This window comes from Myiozetetes cayanensis, unplaced genomic scaffold (assembly GCF_022539395.1).
Source record: "Myiozetetes cayanensis isolate MyiCay16 unplaced genomic scaffold, myiCay2020 scf5-8, whole genome shotgun sequence".
NCBI classification, from domain to species: Eukaryota; Metazoa; Chordata; class Aves; order Passeriformes; family Tyrannidae; genus Myiozetetes; species Myiozetetes cayanensis.
The window spans coordinates 42,816,720-42,837,749 of NW_026087742.1; the positions used below are offsets into that span (position 1 = coordinate 42,816,720).

General features: G+C 40.8%; 1 protein-coding gene across 1 annotated transcript; it reads left to right on the forward strand.

Moving 5' to 3' along the window:
* The first annotated feature begins 7,788 nt into the window (after positions 1 to 7,788).
* On the forward strand, positions 7,789 to 20,779 carry FDX1 (ferredoxin 1). The gene is made up of 4 exons (XM_050332714.1): positions 7,789 to 7,973; positions 13,704 to 13,828; positions 16,665 to 16,794; positions 20,411 to 20,779. The coding sequence occupies exons 1-4, from the start codon at positions 7,807 to 7,809 to the stop codon at positions 20,523 to 20,525; spliced, it is 537 nt and encodes a 178-aa protein (XP_050188671.1). The 5' UTR covers positions 7,789 to 7,806; the 3' UTR covers positions 20,526 to 20,779.
* The last annotated feature ends 251 nt before the right edge of the window (positions 20,780 to 21,030 follow it).

Below are 21,030 nucleotides of genomic sequence, written 5' to 3' on the forward strand. Positions count from 1 at the left end.
AGAGACAGGATGCCCATGGGCTGCCCGTGAGCGTTTCTGCAGGTGTCACGTGGGCTGACACCTGCATGAGGGTCAAACACACCTCCAATGTGGTGCTGGAGGGTGGGTGCTGTTCTAACTGCTAACTTCTGTTGTACTTCTATTAAAATATCATACACTTAAATAAGCCTTGTATTCTATTTGAAGTATTTTTGCTTCAGCAAAATTTGCATGTTTTGTAATAATACAGATGTAAAAATCCAAATATTTTTCCTTTAGCTGTTGTGTGGCATCTTGGTCTTTCATGCAGTAAAACTAGTCTTTTGAATACAACTATTCATATGTTCGCTGTGCCAGGAACATCTTTCACACACACCCTCTAAACTATTAACCCAAGATGGGTAGCTGCAAAAGGAAACAAGTTCAGTCTAATTAATTGGATGTCCCAGCTAACAAATGGCAAAGACACAAGAAGGCCTGCAATGACTGCAACAATGATGGCCCAGGGAACAGCCCACACCCCCCTGCCTTCTCTTAAAAATCAAAAAGTAATTTCTGGTAAAGCATTTGCTTCTCCATTATATAACTGAAGAGTTCAAATTTCTCCCCCCAGAACAAGACAGCAGTCTACAGATAAAAGCTGTCAAGTGCAACAAACTCCAGTCCTGAAATCCCAACTGCAAGTAAGTCAGTGAGATCAAGATGTTACAAGGCAACTTCAAAAGACAATTGCTTTTAAGATTACTAAAAGAAGTATCATGATTAATCACAGAGGGCATAAAAACCAGGGATGGACTTTCCTTTATTTGTCTTTGCACAGGTCTCTGCATCTTGATGGTAAGCCCAGCTCTGAGCTGGTGCAACACAGCAGGACTATGCTAACTTCACAGCTATGTGTGTTTAAATCACAGAATTTGGCCTGTTTTAAAACTTGAGAGCTGCGTGATTCTGTTACCCCTGTTTCTATGTAAAAAACAGAAGTATATAAAAGAGCAATAGGGTAGAGCGCTACCTCAGCAGTTTGGAACGACAGTGGAACCGCTATGGGTTACTAACTCATGCCCACATCTTGGCTGAGAGCCCTCAGAGCAGTGCAAGATAAACCTACTATATGATACATACACGCCAGCAGAGTGCTCTGCCTTGAAATAAGAGCCGACAGGCGAAGCCAGTGGAATACATTGGGAGCTTTGTTTTATTGCTGCTTTACTGCTGAGATTGCTGAACGGTCATGAAAATGCCTGGCGCTGCTGCTGCACAGTTCCAGCAGGACGTGACCTGCTGCGGGAGATGGCCGCACACTGCGTCTCTGCGGTGTGCAGCAGCAGCTCATGGAAATGCTGAAGAACTGGAAATATCAGACGAGTTCTCTCTATGCAACTGAGTTTACAGCAGTTGGACAATTGCCAGGTACACTAGCACAATTTAAAAGTAAAGCAGAATTTCTACACCAGCAGGAGTGCGTCAGCTGCACTAAACCCACATGGAAGCTGGTCCCAGGGAAGCAGAGCGGGCCATTGGCTCCTCACCCCAGCCCTGCTGGCCCACACTGCAACATGGGCCCCATGGCCTTGGGTCGCTTTATTCATTTCCCATGCTTAAAGGTTCTTGACTGCACACAGCAATCTTGGATTACAAAGGAGCAGAGGCTACATCTCAACTGTTTCAAGTGCTGCCAAGAAAAAAGGGGACTTGGGTCAAGCCCAAGCTAGCCAAGCACAGAATTGTCAAACCAAGGCTTTCAACAAATCACTTCCCAGAAAGTCATGAGACTAGCATTAAAAAGCAAAACTCATGAGGACTTAATAATAGTTCAGGGTTGTCTTTATTTCCTTTCCTTGTTCTTCTATTCAGGTTTCTCTTCAAGCCTGGGAAAAGAACTTCTTCCTTGCTTGGGTTTAGATTTTCAATTGCCAGCTGATTGCCAGATTTTGAAATGACATAAGAGAAGGAATTAAGTACAATATTTTAAAAATTACAAAATTTAGCAACTTTGAAAACTACTGTTCACATTCCTGATGGGCTATATGTGCTCCTGGTGTGTCAGAGAGAAGGATCCTCATTTATAACTCCAGTTACACTGAAGAGCAGCATAACTGATAAACTTACTACAGCGTGGATTCCCACGAAGTCCCAAATGTGCAACTACTTACTCGTAAGCCTCTAGCTGGTTTTGCAATCTCTTTTATATTGTTAAGATATAACAGAAATGATCCCTCACATGCATAAATGTTTGCAGCATCACATGGTGCAATTTTTGGGGCTGTCCTGTGCAGGGCCTGGAGCTGGACTTCGATGATCCTTGTGGGTCCCTTCCAACTCAGGATATTCTATGGTTCTATGATTCTGTGATTCTAACCTTGTCCTTCTCCACATGTACATGGAGGTATCTAATTTGGCCTCTTACAAAACTGCCAGTGTATACCTTAAGAAGCTGAGTCCCAGCATTGCTTTATACACTAAATAGCATTATTTATCTTTCAGTCATATCACTTATGACTTCCAATGACTGGGAACAACAGCAGCAAAATTTATTTGAAATTATAGCCTTTGACCAGAGAACATTCTGACTTATATGGATTTTATTCAGCCTCTTGCCAGTTATCCACATTTTAATTTTTTATTCTAAAGATCTCTCTGTTTCCTATTTTTGGATGTAAAAATCTGATGAACGTTGTTTCTTCCCTTCGCTGCTGGGATGTGCAGCACGTTCAGGGCTGTGAGCAAGACGGAAGCCATGCTTGCTATGCCTCTTGGTGGGCACACAAACCTCCTGCCTCAGTACCTTTGTGTATCACACTTTCTCTAAGAATCTTATACTAAAGCCTTTCTCATGTGTAATTGAGCTGCTTCCCATTACAAACCAATAGTCTACTACTAAGAGTAAATGCATTCCTTTGTAGACAAAATGTATTTTTCAAAGGTAGTAAAGACCAGCATGCAGCACCTCATACATCACTCGTCCACTCACTACTGACAGCACAACATGTCTTGCAGCACCTACAGCAATCAACATCCTTGCTCAATTGAGAGAATTTTTACACTTCATTGCATATGTTCTTCCAAAACAACCATATGGACTTCTGGGAAGAGAGCAAAAATGCGTTACTGATAGTTCATACCAGCATTACTCAGAGAAGAGAAGTGGGCACCAGTAGACAAGAGGAGTGGGTATCAGGCTGTAATTCATTGTCAGCACCAATCCTGTGCCGTTGGAAATGCTTTTTTCTTTCACTGGAGACACTAATTACTGTTGTTCTTTTTCCTTTCCTTTTTTTTTTCCTGTTAGTTTTTGCGAAAACCACCTCTACGAATCCACACCACACCTGACTCATGAACACTAGAAAAGCAAAAGGGAGAGGGAGGCAGAGAGAAAAGGACTGTGTCAGCTTCACCTTGTATTTCTATAAAGTCGTAGTACTTCATGCTATGGCTCAATGATCACAGTTGTTTTGTAAGAACATATGCAATGAAGTGGTTTGGGCTGGAAGGTACCTCAAAGTTCATGAAGTTCCAGCCCACCTGCCTTGGGCAGGGACACCTTCCACTAGACCAGATTTCCCAGGGCCCCATCCAGCTTGGTCTTGAACACTCCCAGAGCTGGGGTATCTACTGCTTCTCTGGGAAACCTGTTCCAGTGTTTCACCACCCTCTGACTAAAGAACTTTCTTCCTGACATCCAATCTTAATCTCTCTTTCAGTTTGAAGCCATTCCCTCACGCCCTATCACTACATTCCCCTGTCAGAAGTCCTCTCTTGTAGCCCCCTTCAGGTACTGGAAGGCTGCAATGAGGTGTCCCTGGAGCCTTCTCCAGGGTGAATAACCCAAACACTCTCAGTCTCTCTTCATAGGAGAGGTGCTCCTCTGATCGTCTTCATGGCCTTCCTCTGGGCTCACTCCAACAGGTCCAGCTCATGAAGCTCGACAGAAACAGAATGATGAAGCTGAGGACAGAAGGCCGTGTGAATACCCGTGCATTATCTTGCTGAAACTGTTCGCCATCTAGTGGTTTGTTGGCCTCCTACAAATACAAAATTAAAACCAGTAAAGAACTGGAGTATATAATTTCAGAAGGAAAAAAATGTTTGTATTACACCTCTTCCCCAATGTGCAAGAACCTATTAAAAAAATATGAAAAAACATGAAGTACCTCTCGCAAAGTGTTTACCATTAGAATGAACATCCCATGGAGACAAGCAACAAAAACCTGCACACAACCAAGATGAGATTCAGAGAGAGGTTAGGTACACACTGTTGGTAATTTTTCTCTCCTTTATTTCACTATTTTCCTCTTATTGCGTCAAGATGTCCTGATCTAATTTGCTCCACCATTTTCTTCAAGCTTGCCCACCCAAAAATGTACATTATAAACAAACTGTGAGGGAATTAGGAGGGCTCTGTGTTTTGGGATGGGAGGTTCCAGGGAGCAGCATGAGATGGCTACTCTGCAGCAGAGAAGGTGTGCCAGGAGCCAAGCACAACACTGAGGTGGGTAAAAGCAGTCACCTCAACAACAAGGAGCCGGGATGCAGAACAGCAACCCAGGGCCGAGATTAGGTTGAGAGACAGTGGTCAGGGTCAGACACAGCCCAGCGGTCACCCAGCAGGGCCGCAGTGGCAGGGCAGGTCCGAGACCAAGCCAGGATGCCAAGTCAGTAAGTCTGGATCAGGGCCAGACTCGTGGAGATGTGAGATGGTGCAAACACAGCTCCTGGCACAGGCGAGGGCCAGCAAAAGCCTCAGCTTGAAAGTGGTTCTCAAGGGAAAGGAGAGGCAGGCCCTCGCTATGGCTTTTCTCACAACTGCTCTTATCAGTGGAGGAGCTGACCTTGGATTCTGCCAACTAAACTTCTGCAAATCGGTAATGTGCTTGGGGCCGTGGCGGTCAGAGGGGTGGAACAGAGCCGTGGAACGTATCCAACACAGGGGTAAAGCAGGTTGATGGCCTTCTTCATCAAAACGGTATAGGGATGAAAATCCCACTTGAAAGTACATCGAAGCAAAGTTCAAAGAGCTGATGTTGTTCAGTTTGGGCAAATCAAGAACTCTTGCTGTTAATGATGGCTTCATTAATGAGAAGCATCAAAGGACATCTAAATTATTAACTGATCACACTGATTTAAAGGCTCACTGATTTGAGGCTAATTTGTACATGAGAAAAGATCAAATACAATCTTGGGATGTATCAGGGCCATACATTTCTATTAGAGACACTGTACAAGACCTGAATTGAATGTACTAACTAATCACCCCATGTTTAACAATGGGGAATTCAAATTAACATATGCACAAATGGCTCAGTGGGAGAACCAGGAGAACAGTGAGAGTTTCCTGTTTTATGGAAGGAGACTAGAAACAACAGTGGCTAAAATAAAAGGAAGGAGACTAGTAATAACAGAGGTGAAAATAAAAGGGCTAGAGGGGGTATATCAAATGATCAGTTAACTTCAGAAAGAAGAAAAAACTAAATTCATAAGCAGCCCTGGTCAGGAAAAAATCAGCATAAATAATCCTATATTAAGAACTAAACTAAGAAAAGAAATTGTTTGAAAATTGATAAATAATTTGGCATTCTCCACTTCCAAGGAATGAGATTTTGGGACTGTTTTTCAGTGCAGTTAACACCAGCAAGAAAACTTTAGGAAATAGATAAATATTTAGTTTAAAATTTATTTATTTACTTGAGTTGCATGTGACAGCAAAGAGGTCACATGCAACATAAAGACGAAAGGGTCCCCTTCAGACTTCTTTCCTGCATTAACCAATGATTTGTAATAAGCAGCCTCCTGGTTGAAGTCAAACTGGATTATCTGATGGGTTCTTTGGGCTTTACAATATTAGAAGTCCAGCTGGAGCTGTATGTATTTAGCTACAGGATTATGTATATATGACCCCATGCTGTAGTAACAGCATTGAAATAAACTGTATTTTTTGTGGTCGCATTCTCTTGTGTTGCAAAAGAAATCAATGAAAAAGAGCTCATTGTGGGTGAGGGGATACCAGTAAAGTAGCTGAGGATCTGGTCCTCAGGGTATTTATTTTGGTGACTTCTCTATGATATATTCACATATTTTAACTGCATTTATACTAACATATGATTTAATAAGCATATTGAGTGCACTTATTTCAGTTATATTTAAAAATATTATTCTATGAGTGGCATATTGAACAAATGTAATTATTTTGCTAGTAATCAAGGAATAACTGAAAGCTATTCTTCCTGTATTGTACAGAGTGGCAACCTGTGTAAAGTTACTGCAGCCTCTGTGACAGATAAAATTTCTAAGGAAATTACCTAGACAATGTGGTCAGCCTCATGTCAGCTGAAACGTAGAGATATACTGTGTATGTAGGTAATTGCAATGCTTTTAAAATCCAATGCTAAATCTAGATAGGGAGAGACATATATCTGTTTTTGTGGAAAGAATACTGTAATGTAAAGGATAATGACATGAAACAAATTCGGGTTATACAGCGCAGGTGTTGTAAAAGCTACTCTGACATAGCAATAATTGAAATAAAGTGTAAAGGACGAGATGCGTCCTATCTAAAATCTCACATTGGCCATACCTGTAATGGGTAAAGGGAATCCCTCTGACAGCATTGAGTCTAGCTTCGAGGCTAGCAGCTATATACTTAAGGCAGAGAAAACTGACACATTCAAGCCACTTGGCCAGGCAGTTTGTAGGCTCTTGACATTACCACCAGAACCTTCTCCTCTCCTTAAAGAAAATGCACTGGTTCAAGTTATACAGTTTAATGTTATTTCCCTCTTTGATCTTGCTCTAATGCAACAAAATCACAAGGCATCAGGAATGATCTTAGCAACCTCAAGAGCATCAGAGGTAAACAACATCCCCTTTTTTTTCCCTATTTATTTGCACTCCTGTTTGAATTAATTATTTCAGAAGTACAGCCTCCGTTTCTTCTCATTCACCCAGAACCCAGTCTGGGTGTGGTAAAGTGAAGGGCTTCTACATAACCATCTAATCAAAACTGGTAGAGAGACAAATTAAGCCTACATGTGCAGTCTCTAATTGCTCAGGAAATCTCAAAATTTCCTACTGCACATACTCATCTTTGAGCTATTCACCATGCGCACCTCCTGCTAGATCCTCTGACAGTGCTGCTGTCCCTTTGCCGACACCCGGGGTTTTAGGAGTTGGATCTTCTGTCACAAGAAATAGTAATGAGGAACTGGGAATTTCTCTGTGGCCCTGCCTGGACAGCCCTGTTGGACAGCTCAGACTCCCCAGCTGCCAGCTCCATCCACTTCCCTGGGAGTTCCATAATATCGTGAGCTGTTTCAATGCGGTTCCCGGTCTCACCGACCACTTGCCCAACCTGCAGCTGGAGCCCAGCCCCTCGCAGGTCGGGTCCCCCCACAGAGGCACTGGGGATGTGGTGAAGGCTCTTTGGGTGACACCCCCACCGTGTGTACCGCGGACCCCGCAGCTCCCTGTCCCTGACACGACAAGAAAGCCCTCATGGACCCAACCGGGCGGTGGGCCAGCACACGTTGGGTGCCGCGACGCCACCCTCATGTGCAGACCGGGGCTGAGGTTTAGAACGGGGAAGCACCGCACGCCGTGAGGGCTCCGCGCCCTCAGCCTGGGGCCTGCCCCGCCCCTGCGCGCGCCCTGCGTAACCCCGCGGTCACGGGGCGGGGCGGGGCGGGGCGCGCGCTGCGTTACCGGCCGCGAGCGTCGCCGCAGCGCCGCCGCGCGCGTGAGCGGCGGGACTTTGCCCTCGCTCCGCTCCGCTCCGCTCCGCCCGGCCCGCCCCGGCCCGCCCCGCCCGCCGAGCCCCGCTGCCGTCCCGCCGCCATGGCCGCCCCGGGGCCGGCGCGGCTCCTCCGCGCCGCCGCCTCCGCCCGCCGCTGGCTCTTCTCCGCCAGCTCTCCGGCAGCCGCGATGAGGCCGGGCTGCGGCGGCGCCGTCGCTGCCGTGAGGGCAGCGCGGCCCTTCAGCCTCTCTGCCCGGGCGGCGCTCAGGTAAGGGGTCGCGGCCGTGAGCCACCTGGCGAGCTCCCCGGAGGAGCTGGACCGGGCCGGGCCTCGGCGCTGAGGTCACCCGGGGCCAGCGGCTGCCCGGGGCCAGCGGCACGGGCCGCCCGAGCCGGGCTGGCGCGGAGTGACCTTCCCGCGGTGCCCCGGGACGGGCCCCGGCCCCGCCGCCCCTCACGGCCGCTCCTGCCCTCGCCGTCCGCCGGACCTTCCTGTGCCCCGCAGGGCTGTGCCGGCACTGCGGGTCGGCCCGGGTGAGGCAGGGGTCGGTGTGAGCCGGAACGCCGTTGGAATGGCTTATGGTGTTACGGAACGGTAAACCAGGGCTCCTGGTGCTCAGGCTAGTTCTCTAAAAGGTTGTGACCTAAGCAAAGCTGCTTTCTCGTGCAGTGCAGTGCTTGCTTGCTTTTTTTTTTTTTTTTTTTTTTTTTAATTTCCTGTGGAAGCCTGACTAGGCTAGTGGTAAAAAATACAGCACATATCAGAGAGCCCAATACTGAAGGTCTCTTCAGTCTTTGGGATAGTTTTCCACTGCTGAAGAGCACTTAGGCATCTTTCTCTAAGGATAGACTGGATGTGGCACTCAGTGCCATGATCTTGTTGACACTGTGGTGTTCAGTCACAGGTTAGACTCGATGATCTCAGAGGTCTTTGCTAACCTAATTGATTCTGTGGTCTGAGTATGCAGAACCCCTCCTGTCCTCACCAGTACGTAAGAGTAGGTGTTTCAAAGTGCGTTTCATCTGTGGGGGTTTAATATTCCAGAGTCCTTAACTGTCGTTTTGTGACATGTAGTCATAGACTGTTTATGCACAGCCATCTGGCTTGTGGTTTGTATGTTTGAAGACAGGTCATAGTCTATGGCAAATTTTCAGTATTTGAAATGCAGAAATTTTAAAAGTCTGGTTTACTTGGTTGTCAGAAAAGTTTCCTTGACTTGGAACAGGACCCACAATCACCTGCCCAGCATCAGGGGTGTACGCTGTTCTTTTCAGGAGGGTTGGGATAGTACTCTCACCATCAAAGCTGTTTCAATAGTTTGCTTTTAAACTCTCTTGTAGGTGCTCTTTGACTTTGTTCCAGCAGATACTTTTCGTATGGAGAGATAAACTTAATGTTTTAGTCTGGGACTCCCATATGAGATGGGGGAGTTGTTTTTCACATCTCTTCTCTGAGTGACCCTGCTGATGATCAGTTGATTTTGAAGTCTCTGATTTGCAATTTTTAATAAAAAAAAAAAAAGGCACCTTTGTGAAATACTGTCAGTTTTTAAAAAGGTATTAAAATTATTGAACAGGGTAAAAATGGGGGAAAAGGAATAATAAGAAGGAAAAACACTTCCTTACTTAATAGTAACGTAAGACCTGTAATCCCTCAGGTCTTTCACAAACAGGCTGAATACAGAATGGAATTTATTCACACTCACTGTGCAAGCACACCAGCCAAAAAGCTTATGCAAGCAAGTATTTCAAATGTGTTGTTTATATACTCCATGTCATAACCTGGCTGAGTGAGTCGGGAGAAAAGGAAAATCTTTGGATATTATTTTTTCTCAATTTATGTGCAAGTTATTTTCTATAGTCCTGCCATCTCTGGCATTGTATTATTTGAGCCTCAGTTCCTGACCTTTGTATAGTCAGCCAGTGTTATTCCAGTAAAAAGATACATCATTGTTTGTATGTATAAAATTAGCTATATTTGTGTCTGGGGAGGGGTAAAACATCATCCAAAACATTACCTAAAGTGATTCTTGTGAGCAGAGGTTCCCAAGGGTTTCAGTGAAGCATCAGGCATTATACTTTGATTTCCATTTTCTCTTTTCTTTTGTTCCATTTTTATCTGTTACCCTTTCTTTTCAGGGTGAACAGGAGCTATGTCAGAATTCTTTTATACCAATGTGGATAGCTGTACAATGTTTTTGGTGCACAGCGTATTTATTGCATGCTTTAAAGATTAGTTCAGGTTTATAACTTCATATTTTAATTGAGTCCTGTTCAATAGTTTATTCATGAAACTCTTTAGGTGTTTAGGGCTGTTGGATTTGCTTTGGATTTGGATTTGTTGTTTATTAAAAGATCTGGAAATAACAGAGTTGGTCTTGCCATGTGCAACACCAGGCTACAGTTGTTACCTTTATGTTTTGTTTGGAAGAATGTAAGAGATGGTTCCTAACTTGGAAGTAATATCTGAGATTTAAAAGAATACTTCTTTTAAAGAGGAAAAGGTAGCTGTCAGGATTCTTGCAGCATTTACTCTTTTTTGCACAGGAGAGACAATGAACAGCATTTACAGTTTTCTGGTGCTCTTCTGTGCATTTGCAGTATGCTTAATATAGAATATATAGAGAGTATCCTAGTGGAGCTTGACAAAAAAGCTGATAGTGCTGTGGCAACCATATCAAGAAATTAATTGTGGTTTTCATCTGGTTTATCTGAGAATGAATTGGAATATTTAGGCCTCACACAGGTAACACAAACTATGTTTTGTTCTTCCTGATGATCCTGAGGCTACTCATACTTGCATTGACCTGTCACATGTTTCATATTAACTGCCTGTGACTAGTTCACATCACGTTGGTATTTACTTGGTTCTTTTTCTTCATGCAAACAATGTCTGGGTAGACAAAAGCCATGTTACTTGAAATTTATAAAGCCTAAGAGGTGTGAATTTTATTTTTTTTAGTGGTATCCCCCAGTCATTGAAAAGATTTGCTCAGTGTGTTTTGAATATCTGACTAGTCTTATTATTTCATACACACACTTCTGAAAGTATTTTCACCACTCACTAAAGCCTCACTGATTTTTTTTAAATTAAACGTTTTGGCTATGTGAAGAATGGTAAAGGTGGTAATAGCAGAAAACCAGGTCCTACTGCAAGACTGTAGAAGGCTGTAACTAACATTACACAAATAAATAAATTTTGGTTTCAGTTATAAATCAGGGTGGATTTAGGTCCTATAGAAAGATTAATTACTGTATCAGTCTTCAACAAAAGCCAGTGAGTTTTGAAGAAGTGATATTTCTGTTTGTCCCCTTGCTGCATGGCACACCCATCAGGCAAGCATAGCCATGGTGCAGATTCACATCTGGCTGAAGCAAATGTAAGATTGTAAGATTGCTCCACTGCTGTTTCCTCATTTTTGCTGTGCGCAGTGGCACTTTTGTCAGTTTTGCTTTCTAGTCCAGCTGGGACTACTTTGTTTTTGTGGTTAATTTTCATCCGGATTAGCAAAACAAGTTGACGTGGTTTAATATTGGTGTAGGGATGATGGCAGGGTGACTGGAAGTGGGGATCAGCCAAACCCACATTTTTACACCAGAAAGAGATTGATTTAATCTGATCGGGAAGCTTAGATTGTGTCCTTGCATCAGAAAGTTGCAGTAACACGACTGTTCTAAACCGCTGTAAATTTTGTCAGATCTCACTGTGCCAGTTCTGACATCCATGCGGCCATTGACCTATGAGGGTTACTTTCGGCCAGCTTTGTTTCCAGGCTCAGTTTACCACGTGACAGTGCAAGCGCTGGAGAGAGAAGGAACAAAGGAGCGGGGGCAGGACTGTTCTTGCGACACTGTAGTGTTGTACCAGATTAAAGTGTAATCACGAGTGAAGACAGTTTCAAGTGTGTTTTGAAAACTGGAAGGGAGTTGACTTGTCATGTACAAAAGTTGCAGTGATCTAATGGACAGACAGACATCCTGCTGTTTGGTCTGTGTTGCTTGCAATCACCTCATCCTATAGAGGAGTAAAGGGTGTATTTAGGATATTGGAATAAATATTTAGTACTTGCCATGTACTGAGGATACCCAGAAATGCAAGTATATCTCTCAGTATATCTCCTGTCAGGACTGTGTTTGTCATCTTGACAGAAATATTTCGTCAAAGGAGAGTGTGCTTTGACCTCTGAAAGGGCTTTTTGAAGCCATTTTAAATTACACTGTCAGTGGTTTACTTTGGGTCTCAGAATGTGACCCTTTCCAGATGCGGTCTAAACCCATGAGTCTTAAACTCCCAGTGGAGGTGGTAAATTTTGCACTAGTTTATCTAAGTGGGTGCTTGTTTCCTTGGTTCTGCTGTGGGAGGTGTTAGCATAGCAGAGGAGCAAAACAAAAAGCCGAATGTTAACTTAAACCTCCACAGAACAGTTTGCTGGAGGTGGTCCTTGGACCAGGTGACTGTGCAACATTAATTACATTTTGTAAAGATATATATTTAGGATGTCTGAATTTTATTATAGTGCATGCTTTAATTGCATTGCAGATGAGCAAGGTCAACCCTTCATTATCAATTATAGTTTTGGAATTAATTTCTTGTTAATAATAGCATGACATCATAATGAATCATGGCACACACTGCTGCCAACTGATCTTACAGTTGTGGAAAGCATATAAAGTCTACAGCAACAACACATTTGTTGTTTCACATAACAAGCTAGGACTCACGTTGCTAAAAACTCATTTGCTTTTACAGCCAGTTATAAAAGTAATTTGTTCACTAATGTTTCAGCATGGCCACTTTCAATTTTTTGCTTTAATATTCAGCTCTAAAGGTTAGAGTTTTCCAGGTGATGACTTGATTTTCAAGCTTGTGTATTTTGCATATGATAGATCACTCAAGACCCACAGTTACTAAAAATGAGTACAGGTAATAAGAGTCATGCGGTTTCAAAGTATGGATTTCACATGGAAACATAAATTTTTGCATTACCTTTCGTTTGTTCTATTTGTATCTCTCATCTCTTGGCAGATTTCTTTATTACCCATCCAATAAGCTTTTCTTGTTTTGCTCACTTACTATAGGAAAGAAAATAGTCTGTTTAAAATTGAACAAACTGTATTTCAATAGTGTGTTTAAAGCCTTCATTTAATTAGCATGTGAACTAATTTAATACAGAATGCAAAAAAAAAATTCATATTAAAAGCTTTAATTTTAAGACATTTTTATGCAGACTGCAAGAGAGTTTTTTCTTAAATAATTATCTGAAAAGTGAAGCAGAAAAATACAAACCTTCTTTCTTTGAAATCATGTAAAAACTTTGAACTTCACTAAAATTAATATTTACAAGTTGAACTCCTAAGAGAACCTGTGCTTAAAAACATCAGAATGTTTTTTGAGTATTTCCTGTTTTGGCAGGAGAGGAGAATGAAATTTTGGAACTAATAAAGTAGAATGTCTAAAACTCTAAGAAGAAATGGGAAAACTTACAATTTATCCTAAATGACAATGATGAGAACAATAAAAATGTCATAAATCCGAAGCAAGAGTCCACAGAAAGGTGGAGAGAGAAGCATTTAAAATGAACTCTTTTATTTGTTAAAAATACAAGTATGATGCCTAAAATAAAATAGCTCTGATGCTCTTTGGTGAAGGGAAAAGCATTAGGATCCCATATAGCTTTTAGTGACAAAACACAAACCAGGGTTTATTTTGTTGTGGTTTTTTGTGTGGTGGTTTTTTTTTTTTTTTTTTTTTTGTGTGTGTGTGTGAGTGGTTTTTTTTGGTTGGTTGGTTGGTTGGTTGGGTTTTTTATTTTTCATGATCTTTGTTCAATGTGCACCAGTAAATACCTGTCCCTGTACCACCTTTTGAAAACCAGTAACTTAGGTTTTTCAGCTCTTAGAGTGGATTGTCATTATTAGTTTAGTAGTATTCAATCAATGCTAAAGATCTAAAAAGTTCTAGAATTCTTTAATTCTAGTATATAATTTTCTTTTTCAGCTCAGAAGATAAAATAACTGTTCATTTCATAAATCGCGATGGTGAAAAACTAACAGCCAAGGGAAAACCTGGGGATTCACTGCTGGATGTTGTTGTTGATAATAATCTAGACATAGATGGTTTTGGTAAGTAGATGCACTGAATACTGTATTCACTGTGTAAAAATTACTTTCCAGTTTATGTGTAAGCATTTATAGTATCATTTAGGTTGGAAAAGACCATTAAGATCAACTGTAAATAAATATTTATTAATTTATATATAAAACCTACCTGTGCTTTACTTGGATTTTCTTCTCTTTTTTTTTTCTCCTGCATGTGCATAGAATATTTTGGTTCAAGTTTAAAAAAAAAATATTTGGGTGATCTTAGCTTGAGTATTAAAGGAGGGGAATGAGAACAGAGTGCTGTCAAGGTGGAATCTGAAAGATGCCATCTGCAGACTCTTCTGAGCTGAAAGGTCCTGGAGACAACACAAAACTGGTGTATTTCTAAAAGTGTCTGATTACTTCTGCAGTGCCGTACTGTCTTAATTTATTATCGGGCTTTTTGTAGCACAGTTTACTGTAGTATTTGAGTGCAAAGACAAATAAACAACCAAATCCATGTCAGTTAGCAGGGAAGAGCAAGAAGTTCAATTCTTATTAAAGAACTGGAGTAAAAGAGACCAAAGCCCTCATGAAATTCTAGCTTGGTATGAGTTCTGTTTAAAATCAAAATAGAAGTAAGCTATAAATTTTCCCTATTTCTTCAAACTTTTGTACTTTCCATGGTTAGCAGCATGAAATGCTTTGGGTTGGGAGGGACCTTGAAGTTTGTTTAGTTCCAATCCCCCTCCAGTGGACACCCCCCAGTAGACCCCATTGCTCAAAGGTAGTTGTAGGATTCTGCCCATACAAAGCAGTGGTATTAGGAAATGACAATTAAGTACCTCAGGAGAGGTATTTATATGAATGTGAGCTGAAGAATTAATAGAACTAAAACAGTAAGTGGAAGTACAATTTTCAGGACTGAATGTGTAATAGGAAGCAACCGGAGGAAAAAAAAGCAGACTGTTATAGCACAGTTGGAAATCTGAGGTGTGTTTTAGTTAAGTGCAAATAAGTTTTACTGGTAATAATGAAATCTTTGATACGATTTAAAATCTTGCACTTAATATCTGAGACAACTCATGTCTAGAGCTGCATGCATCTGGGGAAGAAGAATTGTCTCTTAAGAGAGACATTTTTAAAAATTTGTGATGCACTGGTTTAATTAGCTGTATCTGTCACTTACTAAATGACTCATAGGCTTATGGCTGATCTGCTTGTATCCTTCAGTAAATGTTCTCTCTGTAAATATCAGCCGTGTTAAGGCATTGTGATGAAGTGGGAAAAAATAATGTTTCAATAAACAGAAGCCAAACTGAAGAAAAAATGTGGAATACTGTAGCAATCTTTAATTAAACATATGCTAGTCCCATTTCAGTAACCACTTGCTAATGAAACATCATACTAGGGTGGAGAAATAATGCAGTAAAAAATATATGGTTTGTGTTTAGAGAAAAATTGAGGGCAAAGTGAAACATAAATCTTACCTAGTTGCTTCTATCACTAGGGGGCATCCCGTGTGCAGTAATAATAATAGAAATATCTTTGTATAAAAGCTTATAAAACTATTGAGTGATTTGGCTGCACTCAATTTGTTTGTTACTGCTAGCTTTACAGTTGTGGAAAGACCTTCCACTGTCGAAAGAGACTGGTCAGTGTTCTTTCCTTCCCCTCTTGCTCCTTCCCTCACCTTCCCAACATCAAGATCCTTAGACTGCTGACGAGACAAATTTTGTATTTGGCACTTTATTTGAACTCTACTTTTTCACGTGCCTTTGAAGACGTGATGTATTATAAAAATCAAATGTTCTAGTACCGTGTCATGCTCACTTTGAATATATGCTGTTGATGCTGTTACTGCATGTAACAGCAGTTCTTATCTGATGATAAATTCCACTGTTTCTTTCCATAGCAGTGGTTATGTGTACAATCTTGCTTCCCGTATTTCAGTATGAGTACAAAGGTGATGGGGTCACTGTATTCGTGGTTCTGCATTCCCTGGAAATGAGTAAATAAATGAAAATTGGCTAATGTGTTACCTGCTTCTCTCCTATCAATTTAAACTGGAGCCTGGGGTTTTGTGTGCCCCAATCCCGATCTCCACAGTATTCAGCCTTTCCCCCTGTTGAACTTGCATGTTTCTTTTTCAGCAGTGTGGAGAACTTGGTGTCAGCCCAACACAGTGACAAATTTATTAGTGTTCAGACTTTTACTGTCCTGTGGTGACCTCATTGCTGTACCATGTAGATGTTGTTGATGCTTGTTCTTCTCAACCCTAGCGAATTATTAGATCCTTGACTTGTACTGGATTGCCTCGTAATAATACATGTAGGCCTCTTTAGCGCAGATAAAACCATCTCTCTGGCCTAACTACTTTTGTTGCTGTGAATTAGTGTTCTGTTGAGTGAGAAGAAATAGCAAGTAAAAATTCCCTCTTTCGTATACATCTGAGGAATTTCTTTTGTGTAGCAGGTATCTTCTGTTAAACTTCTGGAGGAAACCTTCTCAAAACCATGGAAAAAAAGAGACATAAGGATCAGCCTTGGAAATAAATCAAGTAGTGTTGGTTGACAGTGTTGTCTCCTTTTGCATTCTTATAGTAGAAAACCTTTCTTTAAAGACTGGAAAGGGAATTAGTTAAATGCTATAAATTAGTTAAAATATTTAAGTAAAAATGCTATAGGAACTGTAGAAATACTATTGACAGTTGAATGCAGAGTAGGTATATGAATGTGGGAATATATAAAACATTAATTTTACTAATCAACAGCGACTTCTTGTATAAGACAAACACTTCTATATGTAGGATTTCTTCTGAAATTCTGCTGCAATTTGAAACTTGGATTTTGTTACCTTGATTTATTTTGTTCCTTAGGTGCATGTGAAGGAACACTAGCCTGTTCAACTTGTCATTTAATATTTGAAGACCACATATTTGAGAAACTAGATGCAATTACTGACGAAGAAATGGACATGCTGGACCTGGCATATGGCCTCACAGAAACGTAAGGCAACATAGTGCTTCACTACATCAAAGAATGGAGAGAAGGGTTTGTAGATGGGGCAGTCTAATATTCTTGGAGCACCTTAATCAGCTTTTAATGAGTAGCTGGATTCTGTTTCACAAAATGGGACTGCCAAGTTCAGATATTGTCTGTCTTAGTTCATACTAAAAATATGTCAGTATTGCTTTTGTAACTGAGAAGTGTCAGTTGCTAGTACTTGTCTTCAGAGGTGTCTGGTGCATAAATGTTAGATACTGAAGTATGACTGAAAACCCAATTCCTTCAACAAAAGCTCTGCTGCTGCTGTCCTGTGTGTGAATTTTCTTGTACTTATTTCTCTTCCCTTCCGTTTACTGTCTCTGTTAGTCTGTAGCTAGTTAATGTGTTTTATGAATGTGTTTGCATTAGTATTTTAGGTTTTGGTCAGATCTTCTTTTCACAGAATCACAGAAGGGTTGAGGTTGGAGGGGACCTCTTGAGGTCAACTGGCCCAACCCCCTGCTCAAGCAGGGCCACCTAGATCCGATGCCCAGGACCATGTCCAGACAGCTTTTGAATATCTCCAAGGATGGAGACTCTACAACCTCTCTGGTATTTATGTACATTGTTAAGATCCTTCCTTCGAGCCTTCTCTAGCACAAACAGTGTCCCATATGTCAGTGTACCTACTTGTCATGCTTTGACTCAGAGTGCTCTTGGTGCACACAAGCCAGATTCCCTTTTAGGAGGAACTGATTCTAAACTGCACTCTGACTGCTGATAGGCATTAGGATTAGGTTAGTGGTAGTCTAAAGTAACCCTCTCTTCTGCATCACCCCCACCATCACACGTCTTGTAAATTAGGGTGTCACATCCTCATCACAGACCCATTCCAAATGGGCTGTTCTGCCTGCTGGTGTACAAGAAGCCTTTATCATAAACCATGCCCCTGTGAACAGTAGTCAGCTGTGCCTTACAAGATTTCACGAACCCTTTTCTTCATCCTTTGATGGAACAGCTCACTGAAGTTTTTGAGAATCTTTCCAGTGATGTCAGAGGCTTTATACCTGGCCTGTATAGCATAGAGTTCTTTTATGTCTCCGCAAATTAAGTTAATTCACTCTGAATTAACTCATCTATCTCCCAGTAATTGGAATCCCATACTCATCATTTCTATATAAGAATACACATTCTCACTTCAGATAAATCTGAACTTCTATGGGTGGTCGTAAAGGCAAAGAAGTGAACCTATGAGATACTTGTTGCAGCTGCTTTTGTTTTATTCTTCTTCCTGTCTCACAAAAACCCATTTTTGGCTTTGAGAAGATCATAAGCCTATTAAATGTGAATTTACTTCACCCTCACCATCTACCATAATTCTGAATTTTTAGGTTCAGGGCCAAAATAATTCTTACGTAACTCTGAAGACAAATGATATAATAAAAATTTTTGTTCTCTGGCTATCTTTTACACGTTTAAATCAAGGAGATTTTACTGAAGAACTGAAAAATAGTAGAAAGCCAGAGCTCTTTGTTTAAATATTTCTATTTTCTCTCTGAGCTCCTGTGCTGGTACAAACTTGTGTAATGGAGATGCACTTCTATGCTCTGTCTTAGGTTTAAGTATAAAAGCTTGTACTTATCAGTGACTCTGTATTTGGGGAAGTTTCAGCTAGCAACTGCCATGAAAGTCATGGGTTTTTTAAATGAATTAATTAGAAAAATTAAAATTAAATAGTTTTGATTAACTGCAGAACATTAGAGATGGTTAAAAGTAGTAAGATAAGGGGAATGCAAACCCTGGCAAGTTAAATGTGTGAGAAGAATGCTGAAGCAAAAAAATAAGCTGAGAAACAGCTTGTAAAAAGTTGAAAAAAATATTTTTGTTTCTAACCTATTGGAAGCAGGAAACTTTGTCTACATGAAGAGCTGATGGGTGATGTAGAAGGTGCACTTAAAATAGAAAAAGATAACATAAAAGCAAAATTTCTTTTGAATTGTTGTCTCTAGAGATGTTATGGGATGTCCATGCACTGGACGGTTTCTTTGCAGAAGGCTTCCTGGAGTATTCTGTGATCTTGTCTCAAACTGACGTGTCCATGGAAGTATTACAGCAGATAAATAAAATGAGTAGTAACAAATGGTAATGGCGAGGTAGCATCTGCCCAGAGCTCTACAGGAATTCAGTCTGGCATTTCTGAATTGCTGTCTGCAAGGCTTAATTAGTCGGTTTAAAACTGCTTCCACTGCAAAGGCATGGGAAGGCAGCAACCCAACTTTTAAACTGAGATCACTGAAACTGAAGAACATACTGAAGTTCCATACTGGACATTTTAACCAGATAGTCCATACCATCTACTATGGGTAAGGAAAGAATTTGACAGAGCTTTTGTAGAGGGATGAAGCAGATATGGGAGTTCTTCAGATAGGTCACTGAGTGTGAAGAAAGATCTTGCAGTTCATGTAATTTATTTAGGTCTAGAAATCCTTTACTAAGTCTTGAGTTGCAACAGGGTAAGAGCAAAGGCCCTGTAAAGGATAAGTAATTGGTTAAGAAAAATAATCTTTTAACAAGGTAGAAATATTGGGCTGTCTGGTAATAATATGTGATCAACAGTTTGATCTAAAAGTGATAGGTGCTAGGTTTTAATTAGCATGTTTGTGGAAAACATGGGAAAACACAGTGAAGAGTAAGGTTTGTGTATAGTTTGTGTTACTCTGTGGTAATATCAAAAACTGTCGGTGAAGGCGTGAAGATTTTGTGCTATTAAGCAATAGGAAGTGATGTTTGGAGTTAAAAGGTGCAGATAAATGCATATGGAGAGGTGGACAGAAGAGTAGTAACTTTCAGATTCTTGAAATAGGCTGTCTTCTGGCTAGAGTCTTTCCAGGGGCTGGTGCTACAGAACACTGCCCATCCTTGCTGATGTTTTCAATATTCTGTACTAAAGTACCAAGACATGGACATTGAAATAAAGGTATTCTAGCAATAAAAGCGGCTTCTGATGTCTGCAGAATTTTGTTGTTGTATTAAATACTTTGATTTTAATTGTTTGCGTGCAGCATCTTTTTTTTGTTGTTGTTCGTAATGAATAGTAGGTAGAAAAGAAAAAGGATGGCATCTCCTTGGGTGCCTTGAGTGTTTTATCTTTTTATCCTTCCCCTTCCTATGTTTCTTTTCACTCCTACTTTTCTGACTTAATGACCCAATCTTGAGCTTTTTAGTTTGAAAACTTTGGACCTTGGATGGGGAGGTTACATTGTGCTTTTTTTCTGAGGCTTTCATTTGGATTCGTTGCCTTCATCTCTTCAGAGATGCCAAATGCACCTGGCTGATCTGTTAGTGACCCACTGAAAATGGAAGGGTCACTCTTATTACATGTCTCAGTAAGCAGGAAGGACTTGGTGTGCGACTTCGCAGCGTGCTGAGCTCTGATGCTGAACATAAATCGTTGTTCTGTCACACAGACCCTTATGTTGGCGCACGCTGTTCACTACTGGGCTTGATTAAGACCATGCACAAGAGTGGCTGTTTCCGGTTCGTGGTGTGTTTGGGATGGCTGAATGTTGGAGGCATAAGGGGGTAAAAATGCTGTCTGGTGGGCTAGAACTAACTGCAATGTCGTATTTCCCTACAGATCGCGTTTAGGCTGCCAAATCTGCTTGAAGAAATCAATGAATGATATGACTGTTCGAGTACCAGAAGCTGTTGCTGATGCTAGACAATCAGTAGATATGAGTAAAAACTCCTAAAAGAAAATACCTTGGGAGTTTTAAAGAAGCTTAATTATTTTTATAACTTATTTTTAAATGTGTAATTAAATATGGAAACTTACATAATTGTGAGTTATTTTATATGACTATCAATATTAGATTAATGCTATTTTAATTTTCTTTATAGAACCTCTTATATTTTTACGCTTAAAATGCAATAATACTTCTTGTAAGTAATCATTGGATTATAAACATTAGCAAGTGTATTACAGATTTCATATAAAATTATTCTGCTGAAACATTTAATGGCATTTGGAAACTGGACCACTTCTACAAGACTTCTAAGGAAAACTTTTAGTATTTCTTGGTCTGTTTAGTATTTCTTGGTTTCAGACCTGGATGTGTAAGAGAACAAAACTTGTAAGACTGCATGGGATCTTTCCGAAGTGTTGTCGTTAAAGATGATGTGCTCAGAGTTAATTTACATTCTCAGTAAACATGATGCTTCCTCTGCAGATAGTGGACTTTCAGAGTAGGAATTTTC